The sequence below is a fragment of the Epinephelus lanceolatus genome, chromosome 8, assembly GCF_041903045.1.
Source record: "Epinephelus lanceolatus isolate andai-2023 chromosome 8, ASM4190304v1, whole genome shotgun sequence".
Classification (NCBI taxonomy): domain Eukaryota; kingdom Metazoa; phylum Chordata; class Actinopteri; order Perciformes; family Serranidae; genus Epinephelus; species Epinephelus lanceolatus.
The window spans coordinates 35,223,109-35,239,959 of NC_135741.1; the positions used below are offsets into that span (position 1 = coordinate 35,223,109).

Below are 16,851 nucleotides of genomic sequence, written 5' to 3' on the forward strand. Positions count from 1 at the left end.
ATTGTCTGACGGTCGAGACAGTCTGAAGTTCATTAGAGCTAATGTCCAAACTTCACAGAGGCACACAGTGGCTTATGGTGCCCGTCTAGACATAAACAACAACACTCGGCCAATTATTAATACATCCCATAAGAGCCTTTAGTGAATGTTTGTGTGTTTATGCAAGAACTTATATGTTTGATCCTAACATGACAACATGATGAATTTGTTGGTTATAATTGCCCTGCCTCTGCCTTATTGCATATTTTTGCAGTTGTACTCACAAAATGTTCTCCCCAGAAGACAAATGTAAGGTTTGGTAAACAAACCTCAGTAGGTAAAGCACAAATAATGGCTTGTCAGGGGACCCATACTTTAACTTATAAGCACTGGGGCTACTTTTATTTTAACAGTACTAGGAGTCCATTGCCATGCTAATGACTTTGTGAGGCTGTAATGTTCATTGTAAAGAGGATGGTGTCAGAATAACAAAAAAAAAAGTCAGACATAAATAATGTACAAATAATGACAAATGGGTTGCTAGAAAGAGAAGATGCTCAAGTCACATGCATCTTGAATAAGTCTTAAGAACAAAGTCCTTGGTTTTGTTATTTGTTACATGAAATGTGTTGGTTCTATTTATCTAAATTTTATATTTTTTCTAATCATCTATTTACCATTTAATATCAATTAATATTTCAGTTTAGTGTGTTGGTATGTTATAATGGAAAGTTACATTAAATACAAAGTACAGTTGAGGCTGTTGGGTGTGCCACTAATTTTCAAGGTCCATTTATCGATCCAACCATTTTCTTCAGTTTATCCGAGGCAGTAATGGTGGTAGCAGGCTAAGCAAGGTAGTCCAGTTGTCCCTCTCACTAGCAGCATTCTCCAACTCCTAGGATATTCCGAGGTGTTCCCAGGCCAGATGAGATATATAATCTATCCAGCATGTTCTGGTTCTACCCAGGGTCTTTAAAGGCATTTGGTAATAAATTCAAATGTTGGACGGTCGTCTAAGTCTTAGGATTCATCTTCTGGGGAACATGAAGAACTGTACCAAAATCAAATGCCAGTCTGTCATGTAGATTTGGAGATATTTCACTGGACACATGCTGATGGTGCTAGATGAAAACTAATGGGATGAAGGTTGTCATAGGTTCACCCTCTGGACACTGTGAATATCTTTACTTCTTTACTTCTTTGCAACATTTCACTCTGAACCAAAAAGGTCAGCCTCTTCGTGGAGTGGGAGGAAAAGTCAGGGGATCACCAAAGTCTGTAGGATTCATCCTCTAGGGACAGCGAATGTCATAACAAAATTCAACGGCAATCCGTTATTTGTTGATTTTAGTCTGCACCCAAATGGTGGTTAAAGAAGAACAGAAGAACATAATATGTACGTGCCTTTAAAAAACTATTGTTGAAATCACTGTTGAAAAATAACTCTGTGTTACGATGTGACAAGGCTATGGTGAAGGTTTGGTTCGGTTTAGGCACAAAGATTACTTGATTCGGATTCAGCCCAGTCGCCAGAAGAAACTGTTGCCATTTTATGTTTTTGTAAACCACGAATACTTTACATTGCATGTTTATTGTATCAATGTTTGTCAAATGCTATAGCATAGAAGCCTACTTGGGATGGTGGATGGCTTGTCACCGAGGCGTGACACCTGCCAAGCTGCAGACCACTGTTTGAGCCCCAAAAAAACAAAACCAGTTGTGATTTAGTGACAAAAAACAGTTGCTTTTTACTGAGACATCACAGCTTTTACAGCTGACCTGGGCGCATAAAAAGCAGTGTTCAACCAAGACATTGTTGCTTTTCTAGCCGAGATAGTGGCACAAAAAGGCATTTTTACCAAAGCATTGCTGCTTCTCCTGCCAGGATTGTGCCCCCCAAACCGGGTATTTTAAGCCAGAACATGATGTTTTCCCAATCATAATCAAGTTGTTTTTGTGCCTTAACCTAACAACACATTAATGTAGGTTTAGGGGAAAATCAAAATAAAAAAGAAACCATTAAAGTTAGGGGACCCTCATCATCATTAGAGTTGTACCAATACCGATACCGGTAACGGAAATGCCTCTGATACTGCCTAAAATGCGTTATCAGCGAGTACAGCCTATGACCAATCTGATACCATGAAATGCCTCACGTCATTACGCATATGCACGCTACAGGCAAACGAAAAGGAAACAGAGTTTAAAAAGCATTTTACTGTAGCCTTTAAAATGTCTTTTTTACCAAATTGCGTGGCTGCACTTTAACCTGTGTCTCGATCTGTGTCAACACTGGATAATAATGATAATAAAAAAAAGTTTTATGGCATTCATTCTACTATTATGTATTTATTTCTTAATATTTTACATAGAGTTTTAGGAGTTGAGACATACAACAATTCATATCCCATCCATTTTTATTTTACGCACAGGTATCGGATCGGTACTTGGTATCAGCAGGTACCTAAGGTTCAGGGATCGGAATCGGTATCAGGAAGGAAAAAGTGGTATTGGTACATCTCTAATCATCATACTAGGGAACGATCTTGCTCATGGTTAAGAGACACCAACGGTGACTGTTGTAGGAAACAAGAAATGAACAGTGCTGTCTCATGTTAAAGTTTGGCATTTGTCTATAAGAACTTCACTTGATAACTTTCACTCTCAACAGACAGTAGTCATAATTACTAGGACTGCTAGGGGGCTTTGTCGCCTGGAACACATGTTGTTTTGGGACACTTTGCGAAATGACTTATTCTGTCATTTCCCCTCAGAGGACAGTTAGCAATGAGACCCAGGCAATATGTTTCATTTGGTCCTAAGAATAATGTCGTATTCACAGTAATTCTGCCCTTTTCTAATCATAAATATTGATAGCCAGGGAGAGGCCTGGCTGAAGGTGGTGACAGCATATCTCCAAGGCAGGAAATGCAGAGATTTATTACTCTTATATTGTTATGCTGGTATACCTGGCAGAAAAGTGAGAAGGAGCCTAAGAAAAATATGTTTATAGAGCTAGAGAGTATTTTTTCATTATCCCTACGTTCAAAAATACTCCTGTTTTGCCATATTTAGAGTGAGTGTATCTATTAAAGATGAAATATACCTCAAGTCCCTTGACTGTCCTGAGTCTCTAATTCTGACAATGAGATGTAATAGCTTTTATTTAGGAATTATTGACTTTGCTTCTAGCCATGCAGGATTTAATGAAAATGGATTTGAGTTACATAGATTTTCTCATCTGAGTGTTTTAATATCTATTTGTTGCTGCAAGTGCTGATATGTAAAAGACTTTGGGCTGAAATTGAATAGCTTCTTCCCTTTTTCTCGTTTTCCTCATGCTTCCCCTTTGGTTTCTTCTCCTCGTCTGTCCCCTCCAGTGGTCGTGTTGTATTTGCAGGCCGTGGGAACCAAAGAATGGAGAGAGGTAAGTTAAGCAACCTTTTGCTCTTCAATATAAGTATCCAATATTTGTGTCTACCTGTCTGCCAGATATGTGTTTTTCTTTTAGGAATGCTAAATTATTAACTTCAAGAGTTTTCTTTGATGCTGGTAACTTTGAGTTAGAAATAAGAGCAGGGGTTATTATGAGTCCAGAGGCAACCCACTGCAAATCCTGAAAACATTGTTGTAGAAAATTGAAAGCGTCAACCTCTTCACTTACCCACAGAAGTGTAACCGCTGTCTGAAATGAACTCAGGTGGAGGAAAAAAAACTTCATATACCTGACCCAATCTGATGAATTAATAGTACAGGTTGAGGAATAAATAAATAAAAAGGATCTCATTATATCAGGTTTCAGATGTTAGACAAAAGAAATTCATATCATGACTCAGGGCTGGGAGAAAGAGAAGGGAGATTCCTTTTCGGTCTCATCAAATATGCACCATCTGCTCCTCACGACTTCTTGCTGTCTCGCCCTCTGTCACTTTTTTAAGGTGGGGTTATGTCACTTTCCATTCATTACCGCTTCTTTGAATTTCTTCCCATTTTCATTTTTTTGCATCTCCCCGCCACACAGACACATTTTCGTGTCATCTCTTAGCCCTATTTCCCCCTCATCTTATTTGCCGATGACATTCTGTCCTTAGTCGGTGTATTTACACATTTGCAAATTCAAAGTCAACACTGATGTGTCAGTGAGGGCTTTGCCTCCACTGATCCCCTCACTTCAAGACGCCTCACACCGTTTTTTTATTCTGTGTGACAGTGCTTAATCAAAAACACGGCATGAATTGCACTGCAATCAGTAGAGTAAACATCTTGCTGTCAGCCATACACGCCATGTGCAGATTATTGTGCTTGCACAGAAACCTGACAAATCCTTTGTTTTCTTTTGACATAATTTTTTTTGCATTGTGGCAATACTTGAATTTGTAAATGAAATTTTGTCCTCTGAGAGAGACATCGTGCATTTGCATTCTTTTTCAGCAAACGAAAAAAAAACCATATCTGCAAGTAGCATTTGGTCTGACATATCACAATATCCTGAAGGCGTACAGTAGCATGATGTCTCCAACTAGTCCATCTTCAACCCTCCATTGTGGAGTGTCTCTTTTTCTTTCTGTTTTTGTGTTATGTGTAAGACTGTTATTATGTTGTGCTTCTTTTTTTGTTTGTTTGCTGTTTCTGCTGCATCAGGCTGTGGACCAAATTGTTTTCTGATCACAGGAGGTTCCATTTTCCCAGCCAATGCACATGATCCTCCACTTACAGGCTCCCACAAATCATTTGTGGTTGCTCATGGATGACTCCAGACTGTACATGCTCTAAAACCAGAATAAATGGCCTGGTTGCATCAGCATTTAAAAATGTATGAAGTTAATTCAGTTTAATGGAATCAGTTTAACTAGTCCAAACCCATTGAATGCACAGTTGCCCACATACAGTTTCACATGGTGTGTGTTTGGGATACAGGTCATAGGAAATTGCAGATTAAATAGTCAACTGAACCCATTAGGAAGAGCAATGTATTCAGACAGGGTTTTTGAAAAACGTGGGACAGACAGAATGACTGACTGACAGAATGACACACTGACAGTTTCCGTGATTATGTACAGCATATCATACCATGACTTAGTCATACCAAAAATTAGAAAAAAACCAAAACATTGGGCCACAGGGGGAGCCACAGCGATCGGTGCATTTTAGCCATTTTTAAGCATTTTTCTGTTGTTATAGCGCCACCCAGTTGCCAATTAGAGTTAAATTTCTCCAGTCACCTTGACACGTCCTGTTCTACATATCTACCAAGTTTAGTAAAAATCGATATGGCGGTTAGGCCTAGATAAGAAATTAGCTCTCTAGCACCCCCATTTTGTTTGATGGGGTCAATAATGGAGGAGTCCCCTCAGATTATATGTGGTCATATGCCTACAAAGTTGTGTGGTGATGGGTGAAACCCTTGAGATGTTATACACCTTTATGTGATGAGCCACGCCCTCCACAATATTCATTGCCTTATAGAAGCTCAGTTTTAGTAAGTTTTCCAACTTTTGCCAAGAGGGAACTTTAGATATTGGTCCCTAGATTATGTTCACTGTGTTTCATGTAGCTCAGTCGGACTTCATAGGAAGAGATTGATTTGAAGTGTTCTTCAAAAAATTCAAAATGGCGGAAAATCTATATAACTGGAAGTTATGGGTTCTTGAGGCAAATGTGTTCCTCATGAGGAGAGGCATCTCTGTGCAAAGTTTCATGTCTCTACAACATACGGGGCATGAGATATGCCCATTCAAAATTTGCAATTTCAATTGGTTGCTATAGCGCCCCCCTTTGGCCAATTGATGTAATATTGCTTCATTCGTATCCTCCCATGACCCTCTACCACTGTGCCAAATTTCACATGGATTGACCAAGACAGTGAGGAGAAAAACGTGGAACACACACACAGACAGAGTTTTCGTCATTATATAGTAAGATATGTTTAATGGAATACTGATCAGTCCATTTGCCTGCTGAGGTGAAGTAAATATGAGCAAGTTCAACTTCAACTTTGGTGAACTATGACACACAGATTTGCAGCAGTGACCAAAAGCAAACTATCTCAATATTGCTGAACTTTGAGAGAGCATAGAGCTGTAGAGTCCAATTTTGGGAAGCTATTGCAGCTTATTAGCTCTCTCAATATCAACTTTTATTTAACCTCCACTATTGGAGTATAAAATGCTTCACAAAACAAAATAATTTGCACACATTTCTGAGACAGACCGAGTCATTGGTACAAATATGTCTTTTGGGGAAACTTTAAACTGTTGCTAAGTGACAAGTCCACTGTTAGTTAGCACGCTTTATTTAAATGAACAGTTTACAATCCCCACAACAAAATGCCGGGAGGGAGTAAATAGCACAGCACAAAGATGAAAGGAAGAAGCTCTGGGAGCTTTTATGACTGAGTTAGCATATTCAGGCTGGCTACCATGTTAACAGTTATCTCACCAATCTCAGAAGCCATTGCCTGTCGGCCTGATGACAATCAGGCTCTAGGGGCCTTAAAGGTAATCAGGTGTAGCTAGTGGATATCCGAGCCAAGACGTCCTCCTGTCAGCATATAAACATGGATACATTTTTAAAAAGCTAATATAAAGCTAACTCATCGTCAGTTGATAGTTGGGTTCTGATATTGCATTTCAGTCAATGCGTTCCACCTCTTTACACTGAAGTTCTCCAAACTTGATCGGTCAATACTATTCAGGCTACACACAAAAATCAGAACACTTTGGATACCAAAATCTTGTCCCGTCACCTACAGATTATGCACACAGAATCTGTTCATAGAGATTATTAGCTCATCAGCTGCAGAAGTTCACAAACCTATCTTGTGGTTAGTCCCCATGTCACCAGGCTTCTAGAACAAAATATTTGGCAAATGGATGCTTTTTGCTGTGGCACAGTCTGGTGTGACCAGGTCTGATAATTTTGTTAATTTTATTTTGTACTCTTTTTGCTTATTTAGTCACAATGACTGTTTAATAGTTAGAGAAAAGAGTCAAATAAAAGTAAAATATCAAAATTATTAGCTGTATCTCTCATAAGCCTTTCACATTACTCTGAGTTTGAATACATCTCAATCTGGGTTCTTTTCAAGAATCTGAGTCTACTCTATCAAGGTCATGCTGCATAACACACTGGCAGGTTCAGTGCAGGTCACTCATTCTGCAGCGTTGAACACAGATGACCCACCCACCTCAAGTTTTGAAAGCCAATAGTAAATTGCTATCCAATTATTATACCATACAAAATGAATATTATGGGGTTGGCTGTGCTGTTGGAGTTTTACTGTAATACCCCACAAAGAAGCCACAAGACCCACCAGACCTGCAGATTTCCTCTGCTACAAATCTCTGTAAAACCTTGACAATGAACCAGTTCAAAAATGCTTTCTGCTCATGTAGCTATTGTACTGTGGTCTGCATGAACTCCATTTCATTTATCTGAACACAATGAATGCAAATCTTTTACAAGTCAACACACAACAACTGTGCGCATATGCACATGGGAAACAACTTTAAACACAAATCCTTCTTTTGTGCACTGCATTGTTCCTCTTCTGCTCAGAGGTTTACTTAAAGGGGAGGCTTTTCCTTATTTTCTGTCATATATGGGCAGAAGTGGGGACTCAAATTACATGACTGGAACTCGAGTCAGACCTGAGTCACAAATTTGATGACTTCAGATTTCTAAAAATCACAAAGACTTGCAACTCGACTTGGACTTAAACAATGACGTGTGACTTCGGACTTGAAAGTACTTGCTACCTTTCCTCAAGTCCAAAGATTAAAAGGTATGTTATTTAAAAAGTGTGGCACATTTTAATTAATTTCCTGAAATGTGTTTCTCCTAATGTAATTGGCAGCAGTGCTCCGACGCTGCCAAATGATTAGCACTGCTGTTACAATACATAAAAATCTCCCTATATGCAATTAACTTGCTATCTCTACTTAAGCAGCCAGAGTGGGTGACGAGCAAGGATTATTAATTAAACACCCACAGAGGGTGCTCTGATCAGTTGGCCGCTGATTGTATTCATCCTAAATAGTTTGAAGGCCAATCAGAAGAGTTGTTCAGGTGACAAAACACATAAAACAATTTTTCTACACAACGCTACAATAGCTTCAGTGGTCTGGCAGATATGACTAACTGTAGATTACACTGAACATTCACTCTCACATTCATGGTTTACTGCTAACCGGACGTCCAGCTCACCTGCCTCTCCTGAGTACAGACATACCGTCTCTCATTCCTCGCTCACCACACACACAAACACACACACACACACACCTCACTGAATGCTTCTACAGAGGCTGCAACGAGCCAAAAAGTCCATCATTTGGAGTTTTTTTTTCCTCCAACAACTTCACCCTCCACTCCATTAATTCACCAGCAAACTGCCCGATTCCCAGGCTGTCCATCCTCTCCACACATGCTGAATGGCATTGCTAATCTTGGCTATTAGTTGCAAGAGGCATCTCTTAGTTTAGTGTTTGCCAAATTTTGTCTTAAGTCTCTAAACTGAGTAATTTTGGGGTACTCCTAATAAGGCAATATATTTTTATATATACTTTCTTGTTAATTACTTTTTAAAAACATATGTTAATTTGTATTTTAATTTTCTAATTCCAATGTCTGAATATTCTTAGGAATTTAAAGTTATTTGCTATTTAAAAGGGTGCACTTGCATTAATATGTAATTTTATTCTAATATTATCAGTGGCATAAAATGGTCTCAAAATTACACTAACACTGTTGCACTTATTCCTGGACACACTAAAGTAGTTATCGTTACATGCCTAGTTTTAATGTCATCACTCAAAAACCTCCCTAACTATTTGGATACAGTTTTCATGCAGGTAACTTAAAGCAACCTGTGTTCTACTTGTTAATAGTCAATCAGTTGTTTTTACAAATAATGTTAGAGTCACAATACTGACTGAAAACTAGATGTCAAATGTTACATCTGCCCCCATGTGCAGGGGTGATTGTTACAGCATATGGTTTACGGAAAGCGTTTTATCTAATGTAGTTTGACATCTTTAGCTGTGTATAAATATGTGTCTAAAGCCCTCCTGGTGTCAGGAGACTTTATCCTGCTAAATATCTATCTTTTTAACCTTGTAAAGCACATTTATGTATGAAAAGTGCTTTATAAATAAAGATTGATTGATTGATTGAAGTTCAGCCACACTTGTTTTAACGAAGAATTACAAATTTTTAAAAGCATTCATGATATTTGTAAATGTGTTTTATTACTCTGTTGTCAAAATGGCATTACATTTGATGAAGCGAACGTTATGACTTGTTTAGGACCCAAAACTTAGCACTCAGCTTTTAAGTTGTTAGCTTTAACTTGAGACTTGATTTGGGACTTGAGTGCAAAGACTTAAGACTTGTGATCTGCAAGACAGTGACTTGGTCCCACCTCTGTTTATGGGATAACGTACGGTGAGCAGGACCCTTGAATTATTGCTGTACATTAACTTGTTTTTAACACTGCTACTTAGTCAAGATATCAATTATTTAACACAAAATATAGATTTTTATTAAATTTAAAAATGATTATTTTGCTTCCACTAGGCATCCATAGCAACGGTCGGTTATCTATAGCAATGGTTTGCTCTTCAGAATTACTGAGATACTAAGCCTTGTAATGAATAATATAATAATAACGGATGTTTGTATTTAAGGTGGTTAAAGTTTCAGAAAATGGGGTAAACATATGTAAAACAAAATCCTCATGATTCACACTGTTCTGAAGTTTCCAGATAAGTTGATGTCAGCTCGTGACAGATTTCATTTACATTAAGTAGCCTACACTGGTACATGCTTATGTCAGGGAAACATGCAACCTTAGTTACTGATGTTTTAATTTCTCACCAATATCAGATCAGATTCCTGTTGGAACATGTCTGGTTGTGATGATTTTTGTTTAGAGGCTTTTCATCTTAGAAAGTGCAGTTATACAGCTGTTATGACGGTGCAGAGACGCTGAAAGCCCAGATACCGAAGACCCGTAATTGCTGAGCAATCGGGGCGCACTGGGCATTTTTTGGGGGTGGCTTAAAGACACAAGTGCTAAAACATAATGTTTGAGACAGAGGATGACTATACAGTAGGTGTTCAGCACAGACTGTATGAGGTAAATAAAGTGTTTTTTGGTTTGTTTGTTTATTTTACATTAAAGCATGTTAACATGTTCCAGCAGAAAGCCAAAATACGAATATGAACCTGAAAATGTGCCCAATACCTCGCATTTAGAAACAGTAAATGAAAGGGGAAAGTTAGAGGTAGTTGAAAGAAGTACATGGTATCTGTAACGGACCCATTACATAATCTTATGTACAGCCCAGCCTGGCCCATGACCAGTACTTGTCCTTCCAACTGCTCTGCTTACTCTAGGACAATGAAAAATATCTCCACCAGTTAAAAAGCAATTCCCTAACCTTCACGCATGCCCCAGCACCTATTACCCAATCACGCCTGAGTGAGATTATAAACCAAAGGCCTCCAGCCCCCAAAATAGAACAATACAAGGAAATGTCATGGGATTTTCCCACTGGGTCGATACGCCAGGTAGGTTCTGAGGTCCACTACACCCCCCTGCGTGGCCTTAGTCATGGCTAGGCTGGGGACGCAGTTGATAGCACGGATTATGTGCACTGGGCACTAAAGACATGAATCGAGGTATTGTGACTGTGGTGAAGCAGTGCCAAGATCAATAGCTCATTACATGGTGCTGTCGGGCCAAGCCACGGAGGCGAGACTGGGAGTCCACCGAGGGGATTACCGATGTGATTGTCGGGGTGATGGAGAGAAGGCCTGGCCCAGGAGGGAGGCTGGACCTGGGACTCTGTGGGCTCGCAGGTTAGAGAGGTGATTCGACTGTAGCTCTAATATGGCTGTCTGATTTCTCAGGGGACACACGATTCAGCACATAACACAGTGAATTTCAATGTCATACAGTGTGGTGTTATTTTTGCACAGGAGATTTGGATTTATGGATTCCAGTCTTGTATTAAATATTAGAAGGGTAATATGTGTTGCTGCTGAATCTCATGAATTTTATTCACGTCTTAATGTGGTGTATTTTTCTTTATGTGGGCTTAATAGCATGTATTGACTCTTAAATCAATGTTGCTATTATGACCAATTATCACTTTTTTTTCTCTTTTTGTAGTTTGGCAGGACAGAGGTAATCGATAACACTCGGAATCCAGATTTCGTCAGGAAGTTTGTCCTGGATTTCTTCTTTGAAGAGAAACAAAATCTAAGGTTTGATGTGTAAGTAGTCTGACATTTTTTATGAATAAATCTGAATTTATTTAATTGTAAACTTGGATAAATTCTTAAATGTAAATGCCTCAGAGTTACCAACCAAAAAAATAGCTGTGTCTTTGATTACATTTGAATGATTTCTCTCTGCAGGTCTTCAGTTTAGTGAAAGCTAATTTTGCCCGATTAGGATAAATGAACAGGCTAATCAATGCTAAGATTAAATGGTGGGATGTCCAATCATGAAAGGAGATTTAAAAAGAAAAAAAGGTCACTTGCCAAGGTTGCTTGATAGCCCCACTGATTACATTAGTGTCTGTATACCCACTTGGCGATTCTGTTCAGTTCACCTACCTGTTATCCTTAATCAATAACAGGGAAAGAGCACTTACATGCCTCTGTAGCTTTAATCAAACCACAGGAATGTGCTTGTATTGCTCAGTGAGATCTGTAGGACAGAAGCTTACAGTTTGAACATGAAAATGGAACAGGAACGTTGTTTGTGATGATAGTATTATGTTGCTGTTGCACATAATTTAAACCTCAAGAGCATCCCTCCTGCTTTGCAAGGTAATTTCATATTTTCAATACCCAAATAACAAGCTTTGTGAAACAACCCAGATATGAGGCTACAGTAGCCTAGAATTTCAAGATAACAGCACTTTCAGATATTCTTTTATTCCTGGCTCTTTCAAGTCAAATAGCCTAGTTTCTAAAAGATAAAAATGGGAAAGGTTTATGATTAATAATGCCAGGCAGGTTAGTTTAAAAGATGTATCGAGAGTTGAACGACAGGATGGAAACAACTCTCATGTCTGTGATTATGAAGCTAGAGCTTGGAGTTGAATAGCTTAGCTAAGCATATAGAGTAGAAGTAGAGGGAACTAGCTGGCTCAAAAAGTCCAAAAACATGTCTAACATCACATCTAAGATACGCATTAATATGTTCTGTTATCTAGTTTATTTCATCCGTACACAAACCAAAATCTCTCTTTGTCTGAGATAAAGAGAGAATATTTCCCTGATTGTTGTTAAAATGTTCCTTATATCATTTTTGGAAGAGCAAGAACAGCCTATGGTGTGAAGGTGGCAAATGGACCTGCATTTATAGGCTATAGCACCTTTCTAGTCACCCAACCACTCAAGCACTTTTTACACTATGAGTCACATTCACCCATTCACACACATCTTTCATACACTGGTGGCCGAGACTACCATACTACATGGTGCCACCACCACTAGTTTTTAACACACTCACACACCAATGGAAGCATCATCGGGAGCAATTTGGGGTCCAGTATCTTGCTCAAAGATACTTAGACATGCAGACTGGAGGAGCCGGGGATCGGACCGATGATCGACGACCTCTGAGCCACAGCCACCCCATTATCGGTATTCAGGCTACTGAACGTCAGCAGCTAGCTTAGCCTAATCAGAGGCGGCTGGCCAATAGAGGGCGATAGGGCGCCGCCCCTCCTTGAGCCACAAAAGAAAAGAAAGATGATGATAATAAATGTATGATTATCATCATCATTATTGTCATATATACACACAATATATTAATTATTCTGATCATTTTCACTTGAAACAGCTCGTCCTGCCTCTGAATATCCAATCAGAGGCAGTGTGAAGTCACGTTCCGGCCCTTTGGGGCGACATCAGCCTGGCGGGAAATCACACCGACTCACTCTCACAGACCTCCATGTAAAATGCTTTTTTTTCTAAATGCAGGTACTCCAATGCAATCTCTATGGGTTCCGGGAGGACTTGCCCCAGCGTGTTTTTGTCATACATAAACCACTAAGTATCATTCATGTGCTCCTCAGATGGTCCGATTTCCCAAGTTGGGAAGTCGTTCTTACTTCATTGTGTGTTCATGAGCGTTTAAGTCCTAATGTGGAGACAACATGGACATTACAAAGAAGATGTGTTGTATTTTATCACTCAAAATGTTTAAAAAACACGTCGTCAACTGTTTCCACTGAAATATTGCTTTACGGTCGGAAACTCATTTTTCCGATTATTCCGACATCACATGAGGCAGCGCCACTGCGCAGCGGTCACATCCAAGATCAACATGACTATCGTCTCCAGCTGATCCAAGAGGCTTTTTAACCATATAGGTTATAAAGTAATGACACATAGTGCGTCCAAATTCACACCCGTTCTTCTCTATGGATATTCTCCGCGACCGTTAGCGAGAAGCCATGCATATCACGTGAAACAGCGGAACCGGAGCGCAGGACCGGAGCTTTCCAGTGATCACACACATCATTGTGCTGTCATCCCATCACGCTATAAATACAGATTAATTAACAGATTTTTATTAGATTAATGGTAAAACAGGTCTCTGTTTACATTCAAAAGTATTTATGTGGGCAAACTGATGAAAAGTGCTGTTGATGACCACAGTGGATTGTTCAGTCATTGTAGAGCTAAATTAATTCAAATTTACCCATTGAACGGGTCACCTCAGCAATCATCACAACAATTGCCCCCCCTGAGAAATTTGGTAGGAGCCGCCACTGAGCCTAATGATGGCACAGAGGTGCATACAGTAGCACTCCAAAACTCACATTGAATTCCTAAAACTCTTGATCAACCTCCAATTGACCTATGGCTAAGCCACGCCCCCCTCCACTCACTCGGACAAAATATCAACAGTGACCGGCGCTATGGCAGGTGTCACAGTACACGGCATTTCGCAGGAGGCAATGGATGATTTTTGGGGACATAACGATCAGATGTCATTAATAAGTAACCAAAAGGACCTAAACTACGCATTGGAGGGATATATTCATCATTTTATTGTTGAGAAGGTCGATGAAAAGGATAAATTACAAGCCAAAATTTACAGGTCACAGTGTACGCTTGTGAACCGCATCTCATTGCCGTCACCATCAAAGACAACAAGTTAAAGTGCCACTGAAGTTAAGGTTTTTGGCTCAGAATATGAGAAAAGGATAACGGCCTTTTTACCATCTTTACCAAGAGTGTCTCTCCGTTAGTTTGGTGCTACAGTATTTACACTGAATCATTCAGCATAACGTTTGCCAACCTTTGTTATCTCTGCGATTACAGATAAGTTAATGAAGCTAAGCTCCAGAAGTTAACGTTAGCTTAACTAGAGCCCTCTGGACAACAGCTAACAATGATGTACGATCACCAAAGTACAAAACTAGAACAAAATAGGCTAATGAACTCCCAGCAAACAAGGTGACATGATGAACAACGCAGCTGGGAGCTAACGTTAGGCTAACTTTAGCTAACGTTAGCTAGAGATGTTAAAGATAACTTTATATTTCTTTCCAGCAAAGTGACAATATGTTGCCTCAAACACGATGTTGACTTGTGTGGTCTAACGTTACCACACAACTTTATCCAAAGGAAACACTTTCCTCGGTTGAGATGTAGTTTAGGAAAGGGTAAAAAATACACCTTGTCGCCCAGCCTCTCAGGATACCTTGTGTTGGAGTTGCATGTACTCCATGCACACCGTTTGACCATTTTAAACTTCAAATCTCAGAAAAAGCTCATAAAACCAAACAAAACTGACTTTCTGTAAAGCATTTCAATGAACGTCCAGGCAGAGAGTGTCCGAGTGTATGGGAATGGCTATACGCACTGTGGTTGGCTCATCGCATTTGAGGGCGGGACTTAGCCATAGGTCAATTCAAACCAAACACAGGTGATTCCTGAATGTAGCCTTATCAGCTGGCTAACTGGGAAACTAAATACAGTTTAGTTGTTGACATTCAACAACTAAGTCAGCAATTACACTGACCCCCTATGATGAGGCAACTTGTTCTTATTCCAGTTCATCAAAAACCAATGCTTTAGTCTGACACCGCAAGTCACTGTCTCAGTGCCAGATTTCAACAACATCGGAGTGAGACTGGGTTGGAGATGCACCCTTTAACATCTGTAGGTGATGCACAGCTGCCTCCTGGGTGCCAGACCCTGAAACATATGGTTAAAGTTGTCAAAATGAAATTAAAACAAAAACAAAAAAACATAAAGTTTTGAGTTAAAAGAAGTATGTAACATGACGTAAGTACATCACATGACAGATATACATAATGGATAGATGAAAGTTACATAATATTATATCAAAACAGCATTGACGTGAGTAACGTTATGTTAAAACAGCAGTGACTTTTGGTTTCACATAGGACACAAACGACAGTCTCCTAGGTGTAAATCTATGTTTGTTTGACACCTCCCCCACATCTCCCTCTCACCACACACAGACATTCTTGTTCTTTATACAATGTCTCTCAGAGTCAAGTATTGGAGCGGATGGAAATTAGTGTCATAGAGACACCAAAGGGTGTCACACACTGAGGGGCATAACAAAGTGTCAGTATTTGATGACCTGAGAATGAGAGCAGGTTGGTATAGGTAATATAGCATTACTAAGATTAGCAATTGCAATATAATTGCAGAATCTTTACTCAGTTATGTGCTGCTGCCCAACACAAAAATGAAGCAAGAATATTGTTGCTTTCCAAAACTATAACATTGGATCATGTGTAATTGCACTAAATCCCTTTAAATGCATCACACGTTCTTTAAATCTTATCACCTACATTTGTTTCTTGTAGGTACAATGTGGACTCCAGAAGCTGTAACATTTCCAAACATGTAAGTACAGTATGTCGAACTCTAATGACAGTTTTGGCTCAGCGCTGACAACTTCCATCAGCCCTCAAATGTCTCGCACTGTATTACTCACACTGTTAAAGCTAATTTACAGTGAATGAGGTCAGCAGCCAATGATGAATCAGCATGAATAAATCTATTTAGTATACTCTTAATCCGTCTTGTGACTAACTCTGTTTTTTCCCTCCTAACAAATCAACTTGTGGGAGAGCAGAAGGTGAGTGGCTAATATGCAGTTATCCTCATGAGTCCTGTTATTATGATATCCTTCAATCATTTCGCTCTTTATTTTCCAATTTATTTCACTGTCCCCAGAAGAGTCTCGTAATTTTTCTGTTTCATCCACTTTGATTTTATTGTATTTTCCTCCCATTCTTTTATCTCATTTCATCAAGGACAAACACCAACAGCTTTCACCAGGAAAGCTTCCCACGTAGTCTGTGTTCTTCATTTTTTCTGTCTGCATTTTATCATTCGCTCAGGTAAAGCAACTTTCAGAACTCGACTTCAAAGTGAAAGCAGCTGTTGTTGTTTGAGACAGTACACTACAGCAGATTGTGCACGTCAGGACATTTACAAGAGCTACACACATATTCAGTTTGTGGTACGCACACCTACACTTGCTCGCCCACGCATGACAAACATCAACACATAGTGCTCTGCCCTTGTTGCTGTGCAGGAGTTTTATTGTGTCGTGTCATCGCTCTGCTTTTTTATGTTGCCATATGTTATTCTCTGTAGTGTGGTTGGTTGTAAACTTCAAACTCTGTAGTTCAATGAAAACGCTGATTGAAGGGGAAAACTCTTTCTTTTATACCATGAGGACGTTTGCCTTATGCACAGTGTGGAGCTTTTAAGAATAATCAGTCAACAAGCGCCTGAATAATGCAACCCACCAGGACTTCTCGGGCTTGACCTAGTTGGGTTAATGCATGCTTA

The 16,851-nt window shown here is 39.4% G+C and overlaps 1 protein-coding gene across 1 annotated transcript in view; it reads left to right on the forward strand.

Moving 5' to 3' along the window:
* The window catches only part of LOC117257868 (copine-9-like), a 125,176-nt gene that overhangs the window by 24,069 nt on the left and 84,256 nt on the right, over window positions 1-16,851 (forward strand). The window contains exons 3-5 of the mRNA XM_033628235.2: window positions 3,363-3,409; window positions 11,156-11,259; window positions 15,855-15,893. Of these exons, the coding sequence (XP_033484126.2) occupies window positions 3,363-3,409; window positions 11,156-11,259; window positions 15,855-15,893 (190 nt within the window). The remainder of the gene's footprint in view (window positions 1-3,362; window positions 3,410-11,155; window positions 11,260-15,854; window positions 15,894-16,851) is intronic.